This window comes from Crinia signifera, chromosome 2 (assembly GCF_055691185.1).
Source record: "Crinia signifera chromosome 2, ASM5569118v1, whole genome shotgun sequence".
Classification (NCBI taxonomy): Eukaryota; Metazoa; Chordata; class Amphibia; order Anura; family Myobatrachidae; genus Crinia; species Crinia signifera.
In genome coordinates, this window is record NC_139218.1 from 207883414 (window position 1) to 207902286 (window position 18873).

The 18873-nt window shown below is 45.2% G+C and overlaps 1 protein-coding gene across 4 annotated transcripts in view; it reads right to left on the reverse strand.

The window, feature by feature from the left end:
• The window catches only part of STPG1 (sperm tail PG-rich repeat containing 1), a 68564-nt gene that overhangs the window by 40365 nt on the left and 9326 nt on the right, over nt 1-18873 (reverse strand). For all 4 annotated transcript variants that reach the window (XM_083173616.1, XM_083173613.1, XM_083173614.1 and 1 more), the window contains one exon: nt 10695-10816. In XM_083173616.1, the coding sequence (XP_083029742.1) occupies nt 10695-10816 (122 nt within the window). The remainder of the gene's footprint in view (nt 1-10694; nt 10817-18873) is intronic.

The window sequence follows — 18873 nt, forward strand, 5'->3', positions numbered from 1 at the left end:
ATCACAAAGGGCACGGCCTCATGAAAAGAAACCCCCACTTAAGGCAGTCTGGGGTAAGCACATCCCTAGAGATGTTGGGCATCTGATAATAAATAGCTTCTGATTGGTTGCCCATATCAACATCCCATCATCAAAAGAACCCATCTTAAATTTCACATACAGTATATGTAAATAGTCCTGGCAAAAGTTTTAGAAATAAAACTGAAACGTATAGAAAGTGACACTCGAGCAGAGTAATAAATAAACAAACAACCTGAAAGTATTTATTTAGAAGTCCACTGGAATGGCACTTTCAGGGGAGGTATGCAATGTGCCGCCGCTATTTCCGACATGGGAAATAGCGGCGGCTCCCTATTCAATGATGTCATTAACAACAGCATTGATGCGGTATAACGGCAGAACGGGCCCGACAGCTTCCCGTTCTGCCGATAACGGCCGTGGATTGTCGTGATCCAGGGCGCAGATCGACAATTCACGGCCGTTTTCGTGGCCATGCCCCCTTTGCGCCCATCGGCAGGTGGGACATTGAACACCGTCTGTCGTCATGCGGTCGATCTGACCACAAACGGGCCAGGATCACGGCTGCCGGCGAGGAACGATAGCAGTGATCCCAGATTGCATACTCCCCTCAATGTGTATATTTAGATATTCTAAAAAGAAATAGGGCACCACAGAGTATATTTAAAATAGTTATCAAAAGACTTTAAAACTATATGAAATCTTACAGGTAAAAATCTTTATTGTATTGTCAAATCCAAATTTCATATTAGATAACATAGGAACAAAAGTATCTAAGGCATTGTCAAAGAAGTTGAGTAAAGGCTTATTTTGACCATGTATAACTAAAAACCACACAATCTATTGTTTATTAAAATTGCTAAGTAGTCTACTTCAGCCACACAGTGTACAAAAAGGCAAACCTCCGACCTGCCCCTATTTCAACTGGACAGTCCCACTATTTGGACACTGTTCCGCTGTCCCTTGGGCATGGGGGGTAGGTTGGGGAGTCGATGATCAGCGATGCTCTGCCCAGCAGATCAGCAGGGGATGGATGCCAAGCGCAAAACATCTAAACAGTGTTTTGCAGTGTGCCCCAAAATTATGAAACCCAAGGGAATGCTGAAAGATTCTGCTCACCCACCCAAGACTACACCCCTTTTTGTCCGAGGCCCCATCCCCTTTTCGGGTGTGTGTGCAGTTTTGCCGCACAAAGGTCCCATGCCTCTTAGCTGAAAATGTTAAAGTATGCAGAAGGTTCCAGGTTCAAGACCCTCCCCAGCCTGAATTTTTTGCATATAATGATATTTTAAAAGTTTATTCAGAGAAAATAAAAATCTCTTAACCTTAATCTCAATAAATAGCCTTCATTAACCGTTTCAGGTCAAATGTTTAGTCAGGCTACACATGCCTAGCGCTAGTAGCAGCTGCAATGGTCCTTTGTTCAGACACAGCTAATAGTTTAAGCCAGGCATGTCCAAAGTCCGGCCTGGGGGCCAATTGCGGCCCGTGCTGTCATTTCAAGCGGCCGCAGCCTCCAGCCAGAAGCGGGTGGAGCATCAGATGCGGGACACACAGCACTAAAGGTGGGGCCCCGGCGAGCGTGCCTGTCTGGAGCAGTGAGGAGGTGCCGGCCGCCACAGTGAGATGTGTTTGGCGTCTTTCGGGTGAGTATGCATCCAACTCCTGCAGCTGCAACTGTATATCACCGTCCTCCGCAATCACAGTGACAGCAGTGTGTGGGGAGGGGGTGCAGCAAGGGGGAAGCTTGCTCCCATAACATGCAGAGTGGAGGAGGGCAGCAGTGGGAGCCCAAGCATCTCCTGTCCTTACAGTTCCTGCTTTGCCCCTCTGTCCTCTGGCTCACACAAGGGACTGGAAAACATACAGAGAAGGGAGGGTGCAGGCAGAAGGCATACAGTCAATGGGGGCAGAGTGGGGGACATACAGTGAAGGAGGACCAGGCTGGGAGACATACAGTCAATGGAGGCAGTGATGGACATTCAGAGAAGGGGGGGCAGGTTGTGGGACAGAGTGAATGGGGGCAGAGTAGGGGGCATAGTGAATGGGGGTCATACAGTGAATGGGAGTCATACAGTGAATGGGGGCAGATTGGGGGACATACAGTGAAGGAGGTTCAGGCTTTGGGACATACAGTGAATGGAGGGTCAGGCTTTGGGATATACAGTGAATGGAGGCAGTGATGGACATTCAGAGAAGGGGTGACAGGCTGGGGGACAGAGTGAATGGGTGCAGAGTGGGGAACATACAGTGAATGGTGGACATACAGTGAAGGGGGAGCAAGCTGGGGGACATACAGAGAAAGATGGTCAGGCAGGGGAATATACCGTGAAGGGGGCAGAGTGGGGGACATACAGTGAATGGGGGCAGGTTGGAGGAAATACAGAGAAGGGGGGACGTCTAGGGAATATACAGTGAAGGGGTAGGCTTGGGGACATAAAGTGAATGGGGGCAGAGTGGGGGACCATTCTGATCTTATTAATGATTCAAAAAATGTCAGGCTGAATGGTCGGCCCCCCACATTTTCACCTCACCAAAACTGGCCCTCGTCGCAAAAAGTTTGGACACCCCTGGTTTAAGCAATGACAGACCTATAGCCAGGGCCGCCATAAGAGGGATCTAGGGGTACTGGATTCCCGGGCCCAGCCATGGGCGGATTTAGGGGGGGGGGGCATCCGGGCACGTGCACCCCCTGTCATTCCTGAAACACCCCCCCCCCTAACAGGGACCGCCGCCGCTGGGAAGGACTGTAACTATGCACTGTTAGCCGGCCAGTATTCACAGTGCTGCATGCCTCAGACTCCCGAGTCCCTGCTATTTTAAATCTTGCGCTGCCACAGCGCAAGATTTGAAATAGCCAGGAGTCTGGGACATGCAGCACTGTGAATACAGCCGTGCAGCCCGGGCTCTTTGTCTGCCCAGCTGCATAGTTACAGTCCTTGGCGGCGGCGGATGACCGTGCTGGGGTGGGGGGAGGGGGGGTCTGAGGTGGAGGAGCATATATTCCCCCTTGGCAAGGAGCCCATCACTTCACTGGGAGCATATATTCCCCCTTGGCAATGACCATATATTTATTCCCATATGGCAACAACCATGTAATCCCCATGGCAATGACCATGCAACCCCCATGGCAACGGTCATGTACTCCCACATGGCAACGAGCATGTACTCCCCCTTGGCAACAAGAATGTAATCCCACATTCAAACAAGCATAGAACCCCTGAAAACAAGCATGTAATCCCAGATGGTAACGTACATGTAATCCCACCTGGCAACGAGCATGTAATCCCAGATGGCAAAGAAAATGTAATCCCACATGGCAACAAACATGGAACCCCTGGCAACGAGCATGTAGGTAAGCAGCATTTATGTTGCATAATTTGTAATAGGCATTACGGGTTTGGCATAATACGTAATGGACATTATGGTGGGTGGTTTAAAGTGTAATGGGCATTACGGTGTAAATGTTTGCGTACCTTTGGAGCGCAATGTCCCTGTTTGTGGAATTTATTTTGCATTTTGTCTCAATCCGTGTGGCATTATGTGAATTTTGGCTCAATCTGTGTGGCATTATGTGAATTTTGTCTCAATCCATGTGGCATTATGTGAATTTTGGCTTAATCCGTGTGACATTATGTGAATTTAGGCTCAATCTGTGTGTCATTATGTGAATTTTGGCTCAATCCATGTGGCATGATATGAATTTGACATCATGTGTAAGGGGCAAGTATAATGGGGTCTACTATTTTGTTGCATAATGTCTAGAAGTGGTATATGGTGTGGTATACTGCACTCAAGGACATGCCCCTTTTGCGTGGCCACACCTCCTTTTCCAGAGCCTTCAGCACGCGCACGACTAAATCCTTAAATTTTTGACGCCAAGGTGGGCCTGTGTACTTTAAAGGCCAGGGTCTATGTATAATACCATTCCCCCCTCTCTCTCTCTCTCTCTCTGAGCAGGCACACTGGCACCCCTCTCATGGTGCCCCCCCCCCTGTCATTTTCTCCTGGATCCGCCCCTGGGCCCAGCTAGAATTGGGGCCCGCATGGCAACATTGCATATAATTAGTACCGTGCTGCGAGAGATGCGGACTGTGGACAGCAACACTAGCGAATTATGAATGCAGCAGTGGCACTTGCCATCAGCCAATAAAAGCTTCCCGATTGGCAGCCAATCATGAGCCTCAGGCATGAGCCCGATAGTGCTAGGTAGCTGGCAGCATGAGCTACCGGAGCCTAGCAAGGAGGAGAGCCCACGATCACGATGGGACCTGCAGCATGCTGAAGCAGGTATGCCACTTACGCTGTAGCACCCAGCCCATTTGGTCAATCTTGGGCCCCACAATTTGTGATGGCTGCCCTGACTATAGGTGTGTGCATATGGGGGTGGGGGTATGCCTGCAGTGTCCCCCCTCCCTCCCACATGCCTGCAGTGATCGCACACCAAGTAAATCATGGGTACCACTTCCTTTTAACCCCCCCTCTTCTGCCATAATGCAACAATGCGAATTTTCCCACTAACTCTCTCTTTTTTTTTGCCATGCAATTGATGAGGAGGTGGGGGACAAATTCAATACCGACAGACACTTGGCAGGAGGTAGCAATGACTCGGGCAACACTTGTACAGGTGTACTGTTACACTGTGAGTGACTGACTTAAGTACACTGCAGGGGATAGAGAGGGGGATAGGGGGAATATAATGTAATGATAATTCAATACATTTTGAGGATAAAACGTAGAAACTGTTATCGTATATTAAAGAGATTAGATATATGGTAGTGGCTGTCAGAGGCCATGATATAGATTTTTGCTTTTGTCGCACTATGATTGATAAAAGATTTACATTAATACTTTAAGGTTTTTGCATAGCTTCATATACTGTAGTCTTTCATATGTATTATCCAGGTTCACATATTTACATCTACCATCCATATATGGTGGTTGTTAGGGGTTACTAAAATAGAACGCCCCTTTTTATTAAACTATTAGAATGCCAGTAGGGATTATTAAGGAGCCCATCTATCAATGATCCCATATTTTGAGCGCAATATTAGAAAAACTGTATTACGTGTATGTATTAATAAGCACAGGCAAGGACTCCAAAGGGACCCTATCCCTGTGATGTAATCAATGAGCTGCCGGAGAGTCTGTACATGCACCAATCAGCGTCACCGCACTTGCACAGCCACCACTTCTGGGTAGGGGCCCAAGGTGAACCCTCAGAAAGCTGAGCATTCTGAATATTGGTAATTTAGGCAGCACCAAACGCCCCATAGACCTAGCAATGGAAGGTTTTCAACAGGTACAGGAGATATAGGATATGGTCCATCCCTTATACAACCAGGAGAAACTTAATATTTGCAGTTTACCTCTGAAAACTCTGGAAATGTTTTCATGGTGGTGCACAACCTGTAAAGTGCTGCTCACGCCGGTGGTGTAGCTAGGTGCCACGGCACCCGGAGCAAGGGCATGTTTCGCTCCCCCCACCCCCCCGATTTGAAGTAGGAGGGCTCTTGTGCTGCAAAAAGGGGGCGTGGTCTAACATTATACACACACCGTAATGCCCACTGCACATTTTAGCAAACTTTGTAATACCTATTGCACATAAAGCCACATGCCGTAATGCCAATTACATATAATGCCACACATGATGCCCATTACTTGCTATATAACAAAACATAATGCCCATTACACATTTGACACATAAGTGCCACTTACCTATATGCTCATTGCTGGGAACTTCATGCTCTATGTCAGGGGCTTCATGCCGGATGCAAAGGGGCTTCATGCTCGTTGCGAAGGGGGTCTGAAATTGCTCGTTGCGAAGGGGGACTGAAATTGCTCGTTGTCAATGGGGTCTGAAATTGCTCGTTGCCAAGGGGGACTGAAATTGCTTGTTGCGAAGGGGGACTGAAATTGCTCATTGCCAAGGGAACTCTCCTTCCCTTCCCTGCCCCCCCCTCCACCCCCCACCCAGCAAGCATAGCCAGGGTTGGTACTAGTATGTTATGTGCACCTTCCAAATACAGTCTAAACACCATAAAGAAGTAGAGTGCGTCGAAAAAATCGGGTGTGGTATAAAAAAATGAGCATGGCCGCACAATAGTACCCCCAATTCAAATTATGCCATAGTGTAGAACAATCCTATTCACATTACATAACACATATAGTGACCCTTATTTACGTTAGCCTCACATGGTGACCCTTATTCATGCTACACAAAACATAGTGACGCATATTCACATTACACCTCATGTAGTGACCCATATTCACATTACACCTCACATAGTGACCCATATTCAAGTTACACCTCAAGCAGTGACCCACACCCCTGTCAGCTCACACAGCCATGTACCTTGGTTAAAGGCCAGATCTCCCCAGCAGCCACAGGTCAGATCCACATGAGGAACCTGGGACAAACAGCCACGCGGAGCAGAGTAGATCCTTGCTCCTATTCCTTCTCCTGCAGTGTAATCACCAGGGGGAGAGAGGCTGGCGGGGCTCCTTACATGACTTTCCCCTGCCGGGGGTGGGGGGCAGCAATGCTGGGTCTCTGCTAATACCCGCAGTGCAGGGCCTCCTCAAATCATCAGGGCCTGGCGCAGTTGTCCCCTTTTACACACATACATGTAGTGCACTGCACACACTTACTGTACACTGACATCTTGAGGGAGGATGCCACATCAGCTGTCATTGATGCCAGATCTGTGCAGCAGCCCTTTTCATCTTTAAGTCTCTGACCCATGGTTTAAAAATCACGCAATTCGCAGGTCGGTGGTGAGGGGGCACGATTGGATATGGACACATGCAAGTGCAGAATTTAAGCTCCATCCACCCCTCGCCGCCGACCCGCGAGGGTGTGGACGGCGGGGCTCTGGTCTTTCCAGATGCAGTGTCACTGTCGGGGGGGGGGCAATGCGGGAAGTGGCTGATTGGAGGGTGGCACACACTCGCACAGGCTTCTCCTTTACTGCGGCTGACTGACGGGTGAGCAGGGTGGGGGAGCCGGTGGCAAAGTGCACGGCTCCGGCGTCTGGTGACATCTCGGTGCCCGGAGCTCGTGCTCCACTGGCTCCACACTAGCTATGCAGGAAAAAATTGAATTGGTACAAAAGATGCAGATGTGGTAGGACCCTACATGCAAATCATGGACAGTGATAATAGTTTTCCAGTATCCTCCTATTGTGTATGAAGATAGGATGCAGTTCTAGGAAGAAATCCAGTCATGACTCTGTTTATTTTACAGGTATGCTATTATTAGATGTACTATGAGCAGCCGAATGATATATAACTACTACTAACACAAGGAATGTACCTTCAGCAAAGTGTAAATGTAGTAGCAACCCTTCAGGGATTATTGCTTAAGACCTAGAGGAAAAAAAAACCCCAAGGAAGGAACATAAGTCACAGGGTGTTGCCTCAAGTATGGCTTCAGTTAATTATAATGAAAGATTGATTGATGAAAAAGCATTTTTAAATATGGAAACCCTGGCTAAACTGATGTCAACTGCAGAGTTGTGAAATTATTAAGTCTGACAGAACACATATAGCATAGTAATAATAATAATAATAATAATAAATAGTATCAAATACTATTTGTGGTAAAAAGTATCAGAATGTATCTGCCATAAACATCTAATGATCTACAATTCAGAGCTAAACTACAGCTGGAGTAAAATCATATTACGTGCCAGTGTGTTTGTGCTAGTCATTTTCACGCCAAAATATATTTGCATTCCAATGTCAAATTCACATTTCTTTTATTACAGGAAATTTTATTTATGGGAGCACACAAGGACAAAAGAGGGAAAATCTTTATTTCAAGGTAAAAATGTCAGGACTTGCTTCATAACCCTTTGACTTTGCCTCTAAAGATTAATTAGGCATTTGGAAGTTTTCAATTAGCTTAACTGGACCAACAGTTACACTAATTACCCTAAAATCAACTGTTTCATTTTTTTTATGCACCCTACATTTTTTCAAATATTGCTTTTTTTATCATATTTTTTTTAAAGTGGCCTCAAATTAACTTTTACATATATTTTTTTACTAGCATTATTAATTATTATTACTAATTAAATCATTTTATTTTGTTCTAGAGCAGACACTTACTTATGGCCGCCTATAAGGTGATGTTTTATCAGTAACATACTAGGAGAATCGGCAACAAAACAACCTCTGAATGAAGAGTATGCTGGTTACAAACCTATACAATGCTAAGCCCAAGGGCGAAATGGTCTGACAGTCACATGCAGGAGTAATGCAAGAGCATTAGCCGATAAATGGCTTAAAATGATCCTACAATTGTCGTATTAGAAGGTCGTATCTAAAGTGCAGTGTTTTTATTTTCCAATGCCAACCTCCCAATCTTATAGAAGAATGTACGTAGGTGCCCAGTCATTATCTGAATTATCAGGGGCCATTACGTTAACAAAGTATTAGCTCCTGTGAGTATCAGCGGTGGAGACAAAGAGGGTAATTCAGACCTGCTCACTAGGCTGTGCTTATTTATTGTTATTATGTATTATTATCAGTTTCTTATATAGCGCACACATATACCGCAGCGCTTCACGGAGTATAGTTGCCCATTCACATCAGTCCGTGCCCCAGTGGAGCTTACAATCTATATTCCCCACCACATGTACACGCACACACAGACATTCTAGGGTTAATTTTGTTAGAAGCCAATTGATCAACCAGTATATTTTTGAAATTGTGGGAGGAAACCGGAGTACTCGGAGTAAACCCACGCAAGTACGGGGAGAATATACAAACTAAGCACAGTTTGAGCCATGGTGGGAATTGAACCCATGACCTCAGTGCTGCGAGGCAGTAATACTAACCATTATTACACCATCCGTATTGCCCCATCATTCGTAGCCTAGACAGCAGGTTAACACCCCCCCTTTTCACCCACCGACACACACACACACATCCCCTCACTGTGCTGCGAGCAAATGTATACACTTATGCAAGTGCCTGCACAGAGGAAAAATCCTTCAATTGTTACTTACCTTAGAAGGATTTTTCCTCCGTACGTTGCCAAAGAGTAGCCCAGGACTTACTTTTCTTCTGCATGGTCTTTTCCGAATTGGAGGCGGGTGCTGAAGTCATGTGATGTCAGCTGCCCGCTCTGAGCAGGCAAGGTTAATGCCTGCTTTCCCTGGGGCCCACCCAGTGTGACTATGGGCACGGCCACTGTTTTTGTGGGCATGCTTGTGCTCATACTAGTACATTGGTTCTAAACCCAGTTCTGGAGACCCCATACAGGTCACGTTTTCCATGTCACCTGGCAGAGGCACAGTATATCACGAACTTTAACATTTTAAACATTTACAGATGACCTGGAAAATGAGAACTGTGTGGGGTCCTGAGGACTAAGTTTATGAACCTGTGTTCTACTGTATAGGGACATGGGTCCAGATTGGAACAGATAAGTAAGCAGGAGATATCCTTGATATCTCCTGCATTACCTTTATAAAAAATGGCTGCATTACTTATTACAAATGTAAGTGTAGAAATTAAGAGATGATGAATGTACTCCATAGTGAGAGCCTGTTTTTAGAGAACAAATGGGGTTTTCACATAATGAATAAGCTCAATAATGGGATACTCTAACTATGCTGTTTTATGATAATTATGATAATGTATTGTATCATTTTGGTAATTTCAGCACCAAAATCATCGCTTCAGTTTCATTGTTTAAAATAGAAAGGGATTATTGTAGTTTCATATGGCATAATGATGTATATATAACTAATACATTTACACCCAGTGCCTGATTAACCAATGGGCTAATTAGGGTGCTGCCTAAGGCGCTAGTACTGGGGAGATGGGGGGGGCGCTCCTTGCAGGGGACAGCTGAGTAATAAAATGAAGTGCTAATTTATTTCATGCTTGCTAGCTATCGCCCGTCCCGATGTACTGTGGAGGGTGAATTTCTTGAGGTGACTGTCAGATGGCTGCGCCAATATAACTTACTGATGGAACCATTACTTTATGTACATTGTGCTCGAGCACCAGCTGGACTGCTAAAAGCCAAAGTCTCCTTCACACACCACAAGCATTAGATCCTACATGCCAGTTGTATAACCTTCATTATATGCACATGGGCAGTATGACTGGTGAGTCCCTGAGCACCCATACACGTGTGCTTACCAGCATTGCAAGGGGAGCTACATGTGTATTAGCCTAGGGCACCTGGAACCTTTAATCAGGCCCTGCTTACGGACAAAACATTTAACTGCTGGAAAAACTAGAGTTCATCTCCATTATGTCTAATCAGGTTGTAGGTGAGCTCAGTGCCCCCAAGCTAGTGGAAGAATCACACCAACAAAAGTATCCTCTCCTGAAATATTACAGTACAAATGCAACATAAGCAGTATATTTTACTAGGTCTGATGTGGTGACCTGCTTCACAGATTCCAAACATGACTAAAATGGGTTTTATTACACATGATCATTATCATTAGGAATGATTTTTTTCAAATCAATCCTGGTAAAAATCCTGGTTTTGATAAGTAACTTTTGTAGACCATTGTACTGTTGGGTAAGCTAATGTATTTCTTTACATTGCGGAAAAACTGCAAAATCCAAATGTATGCTGCTGTTAAATTTTTATATATTCTCAAATATGAAATATAAATGTGTTAGTATTAAAAGCATCTCAAAATTACCTGGTTCAGACTGTAGGAAAATCTTAGTGACCTAGAGTTGAAACCTTTCTTCTCTGAATCAGCAATAAACACAGTCTGGTATTTGGTAGGAATGGAGGAAGGAGTGGTAGGTATCTTGCAACCTAAATGACCAAAGTAAGAAGAAATAAGTGAATGTTACAAAGCTTTAAAGGATGGATTTCACTTAATCACAAAATAAGCATAAAAATATAACATTTATATTAATAAAGTTACTGTATAATGACGTAAATTACCCATGTTCCCTGACAAAATGAAATAAACATTCCACAAACACTGGTGCTGCGTACGTTTGCAGGCTAGCGAACTGGTAAACATTGCCCGAACAGCCCTCGACCGGATTCCCCTTGCCAACGTGGAAGGGATGTGTATGCGAACACATCCCTTTGCATGCGGCCGAACGGAGGCGAAATAATTCGATGGTCGCTGACCATCAAATGATTTCTGAGGCCTTCTCTTTAAAAAGTAAGTCTGGTCCATACTTGCATTTCAGATGCCAGCATATCGGCGAAAAGGAGGCAGGCACTGGTGTCATGTGATGTCCCTGTCCCAAACAGTCATCGCCACGCCTTCATCTGCAGAGGAACGCCCAGCGTTTTTATGATGTTCCCCTGCTGCCACCCACTGACCGCCCCCTTACCGCCACTCCTGTAGTGAAAGGCCTGGCAAGTATGAAAATTGTCAAAGCCGTTTGCTCTGGGGGGTTTGCACATGCGCATATTCATGCATGCGCAGACCCCGAACATTGGGGAAGGGGCCGAATTCAGACCTGTACGAACGGGTCTGAATCGGCCCACAGATTACAAACATGACTAAAATGGGTTTTATTACACATTATTAAATGTAATATTAGCAGTTGGTACATAGACTGTAGGAGGTGGTGCACATCTGCTTTTTGGAAAGCAATGCAGGATCTAGATAAGTTTCTGTACAGTGTGAAGGTTAAGATGAGGTACAGTGGTGGAAATATCATTTTTGAAACAATACTTGCTATGCAGACAATCAAAGATGCAGTTTACCTCTGAAATTTGTGAATTTTGCATTTTGCAGTGTTATTGTGAATTTTTCATGGAAATTATATAGTGCCTATGGGTCAACTTGGTACACCAAGCAATGTAATAAAAAGTTTCACAAAAAAATAACATGTAAAAAAAACCCTGTAATTAAAAGCATCTAGCATCTCTAGTGATGTTTTCACTTTCACATAATGGGGCAGATGTATTAAGCCTGGCGAAGAGATAAACTGGAGATAAAGTGGAAGGAGATAACGCGGTACTTGTTTCGTTTCACCGCGGCAGCTTACGCTACATTTGAAGCTACGCTATTAGTACTACCGTACTGTTGCCAGGAACTGCATCTCTGTCCCTGGCAAGCCTACTCAGCGCCTCTCTCACACCGCCGGCGCCAGCATGATCCCCTCTCTTTGGCGAAGAGGGGATCATATTGTCGCCGGGGAAGAGGCGCTCCATCTGTTTGACATGCAGTAGCGTCATAAACGCTCCATCAATGAAACGCTCCTGCGTCTAAATAGCTATTACGGCAGGGTACAGCAACCCTGGCTACAGGGTTAGGGGTTCTGTAGCGCCTTTTGAAACCCCCACTATCCATGTCAGACCGAAGCGTGGCGAGCGGACACGGATTACCGTGTAATCCGCTGCACACTCCACACTTCGGGCTCGGTGGCTCACTGCACTCGCCACACTATATAAAATCAACTCTATGCCGACGTGGATAGTGGGGGTATGAAAAGGTAGGGAGGATGCGTAACATGTGCGCTCGCCACGCTTCGGGCTGACGTGGATAATGGGGATAATGGGGGTTTCAAAAGGCTTTATCTCCAGTTTATATCTATTTTGCTCCAATGAGAGTTAATCCCACATTATGCAAAACTAAGCAGTATAACAGTCTGTTCTTATTGAAAGGGGTAGGAGGTCAAAGCTTCTACTGATATTTATTTATCACCAGTTATTTAAATAGCACACATATTCTGCAGTGCTTTACAGAGAATATTTGACATTCACATCAGTCCCTGCCCCAGTGGAGTTTACAATCTAGATTCCCTACCACATGTACATGCACACACAGACATTCTAGGGGTAATTGTTTTGTTAGGAGCCAAATAACCTACCAGTATATTTTTGGATTGTGTGACGAAACTGGAGTACCCGGAGAAAACCAACGCAAGCACGGGGAGAATATACAGACTCCACACAGTAAGGGCCATGGTGGGAATCGAAGAATCAAACCCATGACCTCAGTGCTGTGAGGCAGTAATGCTAGCCATTACACCATCCCTACTGCCGCAGTTAGCCATGGCTAGGCTTTCTAAAGATAAGTGCGAAACTGAATTATTTAGCAGTGAGCATTCATTATTATTGTTTATTTATATGACACAGCAAGGGTTCTGCAGCGCTTAATACATAAATTAGCAAAAAAGAATACAATTATGAAAAGCAAAGTTTAGCAACTGAGATATAAAAGTATAGGAATGGTTCAATTCAAATTCTTAATCATTTCTGTAAAGTATTTTTCTATTTCCCAAGAAATATTGGGGTTAGGAGAGATGCCAACATATCAGCTCCCGTCATTTTTCAAGCACAACCAGAAGCTGGATGGCTAGTACTTATTGTTTTAAAATTGAATCTCTCTCTGGACGGGAACTTTAACTTGTCTATTAACACAAGACAGGTATCACCTGGGCTAACCCTGCCCTCTAGAGGCCACAAGTAGGAAGTACTGTCATTGACCATCTTTTATACTGTGTACACACGTGGGCGATAGGGGCTATAATCGCTGGGAATATGGTCGCAGGCGACCATATTGCCAGTGATTGGAGTGCGCACCAGCGATAAATCGCCGGGTGCGCGCTCCCGTTTTCTGCCCCATTGTAATCGCTGGTCGCAGGAGCTTGCGACCAGCTAATTACCTCTGCAGCTCCCCCAGCAGAGGTTCCTTTTCATCAGCGACCATCTCTGGTCGCTGATGCAAAGGAGACACTGGGCAATATATTGCTCAGCAATATATCTCCCCCATGTGTACGGGGCTTAAGATAACATTTTTTTAGTGGTGAAAATCACTTCTTCATGAAAAAAAAGCCAAGACAATTTAGCAAGTGAACAAGTGGAGCAGTTTTCCATGCTGAAGATTTTTCACCTGGATGCAGCGTTTATACTGTATGTGAGAGAAAACAAAGTAGAATGGGCTTAAAGATCATGTAGGGTTATGGTTTAAATGTTGGTAGTGTCTAGAGAAACATTCAATAGGTCGACTCCAAATGGTCGACAGAAGCAAAATGTCGATATGGAAATGGTCAACACATGAAAAGGTTGACATGAGTTTTTCCAGGATTTTGCAATGTAATGGGATACGGTCATTGGGTCACCAACATGATTGTATACAAGCATTAGGTCGACAGCATTAGGTAGACATGACTTAAGATTTCTTGAGGTTACCCTCCTATTTTAGGCGCTGTGTATCAATTTGTGTGAATATATATATAAAAAATATATGAAATGAAAACTCCCTGGTATAATTTCAGCTGCAGATGGGGTGGTGTGAAGGAAATAATCCCAGGGTCTGCGCTAATGTTATATAGAGTGCAATATGGCTGAATCACCGTTCCACACAGTTTTTAATCAATAATTATTTAATGATTTGTAAAAAAAATATATCAAAAGTACAATAAACAATTGTCACATGATATATGATATTGATGAATATTAAAAAGATAAATAAGCAATACTCATATAATTTAGGTGGCCACCTATTTTTGTTTGTTTATATGATAGCTATAACATAATTAATGAAATAAATAAAATCAAAAATATATATAAAAATGAAAAATATGAAAAATATATATAAAAAATGTATATGATAAAAATGAATGTCCCCGGGATTTTGTTATTAAAATTCCATATATAGATGTATGGTTGTCCACCAAGTTGCCAATAAACTAATAAATCTTCAAGCGTATTTGGCTATTAAGCAGGGATAATGTTTCCACGTATATGATACTCACGGACTCCAGTAATTATTTTGTAGCAAGTTTGGAAATGCAGGGAGACTGAGGGATGATTCCGTGAGGTCTTCACTGCCCCCAGTACTGCTACCTGCTCGTTTCGGTGAATACAAGATGAAGTGCCGGGTAAGAGAACCACCTGAAAACCAGCAGTATAACGTCAGTCCGGTACTGCTGCGTCTCTCACCCGCAGCAGTGGGTGGTCTCACCTCCGGCTAGTGCGGTGTGGCTGTGAGGCGTACTGTGCTGCATCTCTCACCCGCTGCACAGTTGATGATGACAACAGAGCTGGAATTCAATATCCGTGTAATAGCCGCCCTTGTAATCGATGTCTCTGGCGGAATTTGCCATGAGTAAAAGCGCACAGGACAACAATGGTGGACTTCACAAAGAAAAGTAATTCCTCTCCACGGGTGCCAGGATCCTCTAACGCGTTTCGCTCCAATGTGAGCTTTTTCAACGCGTTAGAGGATCCTGGCACCCGTGGAGAGGAATTACTTTTCTTTGTGAAGTCCACCATTGTTGTCCTGTGCGCTTTTACTCATGGCAAATTCCGCCAGAGACATCGATTACAAGGGCGGCTATTACACGGATATTGAATTCCAGCTCTGTTGTCATCATCAACTGTGCAGCGGGTGAGAGATGCAGCACAGTACGCCTCACAGCCACACCGCACTAGCCGGAGGTGAGACCACCCACTGCTGCGGGTGAGAGACGCAGCAGTACCGGACTGACGTTATACTGCTGGTTTTCAGGTGGTTCTTTTACCCGGCACTTCATCTTGTATTCACCGAAACGAGCAGCCAAAATAGTTGCCCACCCCTGGCCTAGAGGCATAAAAGATGTGCTGGCACAAAGGCAAGAGGGATTCAGTATGAAATCCCGGCGGTCGGGATCCCGGCGTTCAAAATCCCGACGCCGGAATCCCGACCGCCAAAATCCCGACAAGGGGATTTTTGGTGTATACATATTTTTGGCATTTACTATGCCAAAAAACTTATTTTCGTATTCTTAATGATGGGACATTCATATTTGTATTTACAAATACGAATGTCTACACCATCGATAGAATACGACAGCAATCACCATTCAAAAGAATGGTGGTTCCTGATTTAGGGATCAAAAAAAGGAGGAGAAAAGACAGTTGTTTATGGATGCACAGTGTGCATGTCCTATTTACGCAACATAAGGGTAGGTCAGAGGGCATCAAGGACAATTCCATCTTGTACCTCTTTTGGGGGGGAATTATGTGATTTTTGGGGCCTAGTATTTCAAACTGCCATCCTGTCTGCCGCTGCAGTGCCACTCCAAGATGGGCCACGTGTTTGTGCCGGGTTGGGATCATTTGGTCTATTGCATTATGGTAGAAAGTCATTAGGTCGAATCCATTAGGTCGACATGCTAAAAGGTCGACATGATTCTAGGTCGACATGGGAAAAGGTCGACATGATTCTAGGTCGAAAGGTCATTAGTTCGACAGGTCATTAGTTCGACAAGGTCATTAGTTCGACATTGTCTATGTCGACATTCACAAGGTCGACATGGGGTTTTTCACTGTTTTTTTACCTGAATGTCAACACAGTCGACATGGACACAGTTTAAAGTGCACTGCATCCCCTCGCATCGCTCGCTGCGCTCGCTATGCGTCGGGCACGGTGCCTCGCTACGCTCGGCACACTATTTTATTCTCCCACCACGCCCTAGTGGATGGTAGGGCATGAAATACCGCCTGTCGGCACATGTTGGCTCAAAAAACAGTGAAAAACTCCATGTCGACCTTGTGAATGTCGACATAGACAATGTCGAACTAATGACCTTGTCGAACTAATGACCTGTCGAACTAATGACCTTTCGAACTAGAATCATGTCGACCTTTTCCCATGTCGACCTAGAGTCATGTCGACCTTTTAGCATGTCGACCTAATGGATTCGACCTAATGACTTTCTACCATAATGCAGTAGACCAAATGACCGCATCCCGTTTGTGCCACCCACTTGTGTCGCTTAGCATAGTCATCCAGCTACTTCAGTGCAACCTATTAGCCTAAAAATAACATTGGCCCTTATTCTGGTTGGTGCGGTAATATCCGCGTGTGTTCGTGGCGCCGATGTTTTGTGTCTGCGCATGTGCAGAGGCGTCTCTGCGCATGTGCGAACGGTGCGTACGGCCAAATCCCGCATGAAATGTAAACACTCCGACCAGGGGGTGGAGAGGGGCGTGAAGGGCTATTTGGGCTCATTACCATATGCGTACGCCCTGCGTTTCATGGGCGTTCCCATGCAAACGCTGGGCGTACGTATGGTAATGCGGCTGTGACGCACGTGTAGGGGGCGGACATATGACATCGCCGGAGATGGAGGAGGCGTATTCCAAGAAAAATACACGTGCGGTCCGTTCGGACAGCTTCTTGCCGCGTACGGACGGAGTTGGCGATCCGTATGGAAGGCGGGGTTTCGCACGCACGGTCCTGGCCGCATATTCAGATCCGGCCGCACCGATCAGAATAAGGGCCATTGTGAGGTTTTCAGGATAGACTGGAAATTAATATTAAGGTGATTAATATTAGTGTAAGAGCAAAAAACAACAACAAATTCTGCGATTTTAGCGATTTTTATGTGTTTTTAAAAAACAAATAAAGATCGAAAACATGAAACACTGAAGGGTGGTGTTTTGGAACAGATCCAGATCCAAAACACTGCCAGAGATATAGCTAGAAAACACATTTCACAAAACACTAAAAGTGGCCGGTGCACATCCCTAATAGAAACAGATACAGACGCACATGGCATTAAATATATGGTACCGTATGGACTATAGGCCTAGGGAGGAATTCGGGTGGCAGGTAGGTAGCCCAGGCCCAAGGTGGTATTTGGGGCAGCAGGTAGGTGCCACAGCCCCAATGTGGTATTCGGGCAGCAGTAGGTATGAAAGGCTCAAGGTAAAATTCAGGTGTCATGTAGGTGACACAGGCCCAAGGTGGAATTTGGGTGGCAGGTAGGTGCCACAGACCTAAGGTGGAATTCGAGTAGCAGGTAGGTGTCACAGATCCCAGGTAGGTGTCACAGATCCAAGGTTGGATTCAGGCATCAATTGCCACAGGCCCAAAATGGGAATTGGGCAGCAGGTAGGTGCCACTGGCCCAAGTTGGAATTCATGCAGCAAGTAGGTGTCATAGGCCCAAAGATGGATTCGGGCATCAGTTGCCACAGGCCCAAAGTGGGAATTAGGCAGCAGGTAGGTGTCATAGGCCCAAGGTGGGATTCGGGTAGAAGGTAGGTGCCACAGGCCCAAGTTTAAATTCGCCCAGCAAGTAGGTGCCACAGGCCCAAGGTGGGATTCGGGTGGAAGGTAGCTGCTACAGACCCAAGGTGGAATGTGGGCGGTAGATAGGAGCCACAGGCCCAATTTGGGATTCTTGTGGCAGGTAAATACCCCAGGCCCAAGGTGATATTCTGGTAGCAGATAGGTGCCACAGGCCCAAGGTAGTATTCGCACACCAGCTAGGTGTGAAAGGCCCATGGTGGAATTCAGGGGGAAGCAGGTATGTGCCACAGGCCCAAGGTGAAATTCAGGTGGCAGGTAGTGGGTTTTACGCAGAAGGTAGGTGCCACGGGCCAGAAGTGGGTTTCGACAGCAAGTAGGTGCCACAAGCCCAAAGTGAAGAGCAAGTACTCAGAAAGGGTTAATGTGCAACGACCTGCCAACATAAAGTGGTGGCAGCAGCTGGAAATTCTTTATACAAGGAGGCAGGGCAATTGTAACATCAAAATTTAATCGCAATGACTTCAGCTGGCAGTTACAGTTAAGCTGTAGGGCCTAAGGTTAAGCGAGGGACTAACTTTGAAACAACATCTAAATAAAACCTTACTGCTCACATGTGATAATGACAAATATTATACACATAAATATATGTTAGACACAGGGGTGGTGGTGGGGAATGTACTAAGCCTTGAAAAGTGATAAAGTGGAGAGAGATAAAGTACCAGTCAATCAAATTCCATGTTACAGGATGTGTGATTTATCACTCTCCACTTTATCAAATTAGACCTCATGGGGCCTTAGGCAAGAATCCGCTTTGGTGCCACAAGCAAACAATTCATAGCATAATAATTTTGCTGCTGACTATAGTTGGTATCGAGTAC